The sequence below is a fragment of the Otolemur garnettii genome, unplaced genomic scaffold, assembly GCF_000181295.1.
Source record: "Otolemur garnettii isolate 467f Iridium unplaced genomic scaffold, OtoGar3 scaffold00005, whole genome shotgun sequence".
NCBI lineage: Eukaryota > Metazoa > Chordata > Mammalia > Primates > Galagidae > Otolemur > Otolemur garnettii.
The window spans coordinates 43822488-43825266 of record NW_003852400.1 but is presented as its reverse complement, the minus strand read 5'-3'; the positions used below and the strand labels follow the sequence as shown (position 1 = coordinate 43825266).

General features: G+C 38.9%; 1 protein-coding gene across 2 annotated transcripts in view; it reads right to left on the bottom strand.

Moving 5' to 3' along the window:
• MOCS2 (molybdenum cofactor synthesis 2) overlaps positions 1 to 2779 on the bottom strand; it is a 12688-nt gene that overhangs the window by 7910 nt on the left and 1999 nt on the right. Inside the window, exons 1-2 of one of the 2 annotated variants that reach the window (XM_012812611.2) lie at positions 1796 to 1873; positions 1505 to 1649 (exon numbers count right to left, since the gene is read on the bottom strand). In XM_012812611.2, the coding sequence (XP_012668065.1) occupies positions 1505 to 1602 (98 nt within the window). In that variant the 5' untranslated portion in view covers positions 1603 to 1649; positions 1796 to 1873. Of the gene's footprint in view, positions 1 to 1504; positions 1650 to 1795; positions 1874 to 2779 lie in introns of those variants that run through there. The other variant, XM_023519332.1, reaches the window with a different exon arrangement.

Here is a 2779-nt window from a genome sequence, read left to right as displayed (position 1 = left end):
ACAAACATTCTAGGGCTTATGTCCTTATGGTAAAATGACTTTTTTTCTTCTGGGTAGATACCTAGTAACAGGATTGTAGGATCAAATGGAAGGTCTACTTTTAGTTTTTTGAGGATTCTCCATACTTCTTTCCAAAGAAGCTGTATTAGTTTGCAATCCCACCAAGAATGTAAAAGTCTTCCCTTTTCTCCACCCTTCACCAGCATGAGCAGCTTCGGGACTTTGTGATGTGGGCTATTCTCACTGGGGTTACGTGACATCTCAAAGAACACGCACTGTTTTTGAGTAATCTTTCTAATCTTCCCAGAGAACAGTTGTAATCATCACAACTACAGACATCCCATTAGTGGCAGCTCATAGTTTTCCAAATAAATTCCAAATTTGGAAAAACAGCATTTTAGGACATTCTGAAATCATAGTGGTGATATTGTGACCACAGTTTCCAAATAAAATTGAGATATATATCTAACAAGGAATTCTTCTATTATTTCCAGACAGTGGGCCTGAAAAAGAACCTAAGTGTTGACACGTGGGGCAATCTGCTTTACAGATCTATCCTTTTTCATTTTTTGTGGCACTGCCTTCTAGCAGGGTAGGAGAATAAATGGTCAAAGACATATAAACAGGCATCCTTGGCTTGTTCCTTTCTTTAATGGAACTAAGCATTTGCCATTAAGCAGGGCATTTATTCTTGATTTTGAACAAAAGTCCTACCAAAAAGTCTTCTTTCATTCCTAAATTGCCAAGAGTTTTTCTTTTCAATCAAGGAAGACAGTTAATGTCTACATTATTTATCCTTCAGTTGACAACAAATTAAGCCTCATTCAATCTGTCTATACTTAAGAGTGATCTCTCTGGACTATACTGAAGAACATTTTTACACATTATCCTACTCAAATATGAACTAAGTTGCTGAGAAAGATGGCATGGGTCAAAGAGCCACCTGGAACAAAGCTATAACAATAAAGCTGTTCCTTTATACCTGAACAATTTTAAGCTTTCTTTCAGACACAGTGATCTTTTGACTATATCTGTGAAATTTTTCTATATTTCTCTGTGCCCTGGAGAGCTATAACTATCAGAGAGCACATTTGAGAAAAAGAAAACAGAGAGTCCAATGAGTTCAAATGTGGCTATGCCATTTATTAGCTAAATGATGAAAAGCAAGTTTCTCAGCTCTTCTGAATCTGTTTTCCCACTTGAAAAATATGGATATTAATACTCTCTGGCACTGTGCCTGACACATAATAAGATCTCAATAAACCGCGTTAAAGGAACACAATAAACGTATGGAACTGACACTGAACTGCTGCAATAGTGTCGCTGCAGAGATGGGGGGGGGTGTTCACAAGTCTGTCCTTACCAGTAAAACCTCACTGCATCAATGAAGGCCTGGAAAACAAACTCACAAGTACTATATAAACAAATCAAGCAACCCACAGACAAGTTAACATCTGTATGGTCCTTTTACCAGAGACGGTGCAGAAAAATAAATCTCACATACCTAGATGGCTCAAAGGCACTATCCTCCACTGATGGGGGGGATAATGGCGATCTCGTCTCCTGGTTGAAGCAAGAGGAGCTGGTCTCCAAGCTCGACATATTCTTGACGAACAGCAAATATTATCTGATTTCTAACATCAGCCAATCTGAAGAGGTAAAGTAGAAGCAGAAGTATCAAAATTGTGATAGACCTCAAATTCCTTCAGTTGCAATTAAAGATATTACATAAATATGACTAAACAAGGTCAGACAATTAAGTTCATGAACTCATCCTAGAAAACGTGCTACATACCTTACTTCGGTCACCAGATGGCCTAAGGGAGTACTTCCAAGGTGACTGTAGTGATATTCAGCAATGAAGTGATGTAGCCTTTTTTCTAGGATGAGTTTGTGAACTTAACTGTCTGATCTCATATAAAGCAGGTGATCGTTTATGCCTGTAAAGGTATTACATAATTATTACTGTGTAAGGGAGGTTCATGCCTATGTGTCTTTGGGAGGAACAGGTGGGAAGGTTGCTTGAGGCCAGGATTTGAGATCAGCCTGGCAACAGAACAGGACCTACAAGATTAGCCAGGGATGGTGGCACATGCCTGTAGTATTAGCTTCTCCAGAGGGTGCAGTGGGAAGATGATCTGAGCCCAGGAGTTTGAGGTTACAGTGAGCTATGATTACATCACTATACTCCAGCCTGGGCAATAGAGTGATTCCCTCTCTCTTAAATACAAATTTTTACTATATCAAGTATCCCCTACAAAATTTACTAATTAAATTGACTCACATTCTGTGGGGAATTGACTCACATCTCTACTGAAGGACATACTTATGTATTGCAAAGAATTAAACAGCTAACAACTCTTTATTGGATATTGTATGTCTTGGAAAATTAAACAAACCAAAAACCCACTGAACTGGAGGCAACATTCAAACCAGGTCAAAAGAAAAATGTTCTAATCAGCACATGACCCTTCCAGGGGCTTTCTGTCCACACGCACAAACAAACCAACTACAGCTAGAAGTTTCCCACAGGACCAGGCATCTCCCTGCAAGTACAGCTTCAAAAGTAAAGTAGAACAGAGGCCCCACCATGTTCCACTGGTTATTAGGCTACTGTAAGAGCAACTTAAAAGATAGGAAATCGAGAAGGGGGCAATTTCCTTTTAAACAAATAGTGTGTATAAAATAGCCTTTTATACAGCACAGGACTTCCAGGTTAAAACTATAAAAACTTGTGTGACACTATTAATAGTCCTAAAACACCCCAGAATAAGCTACT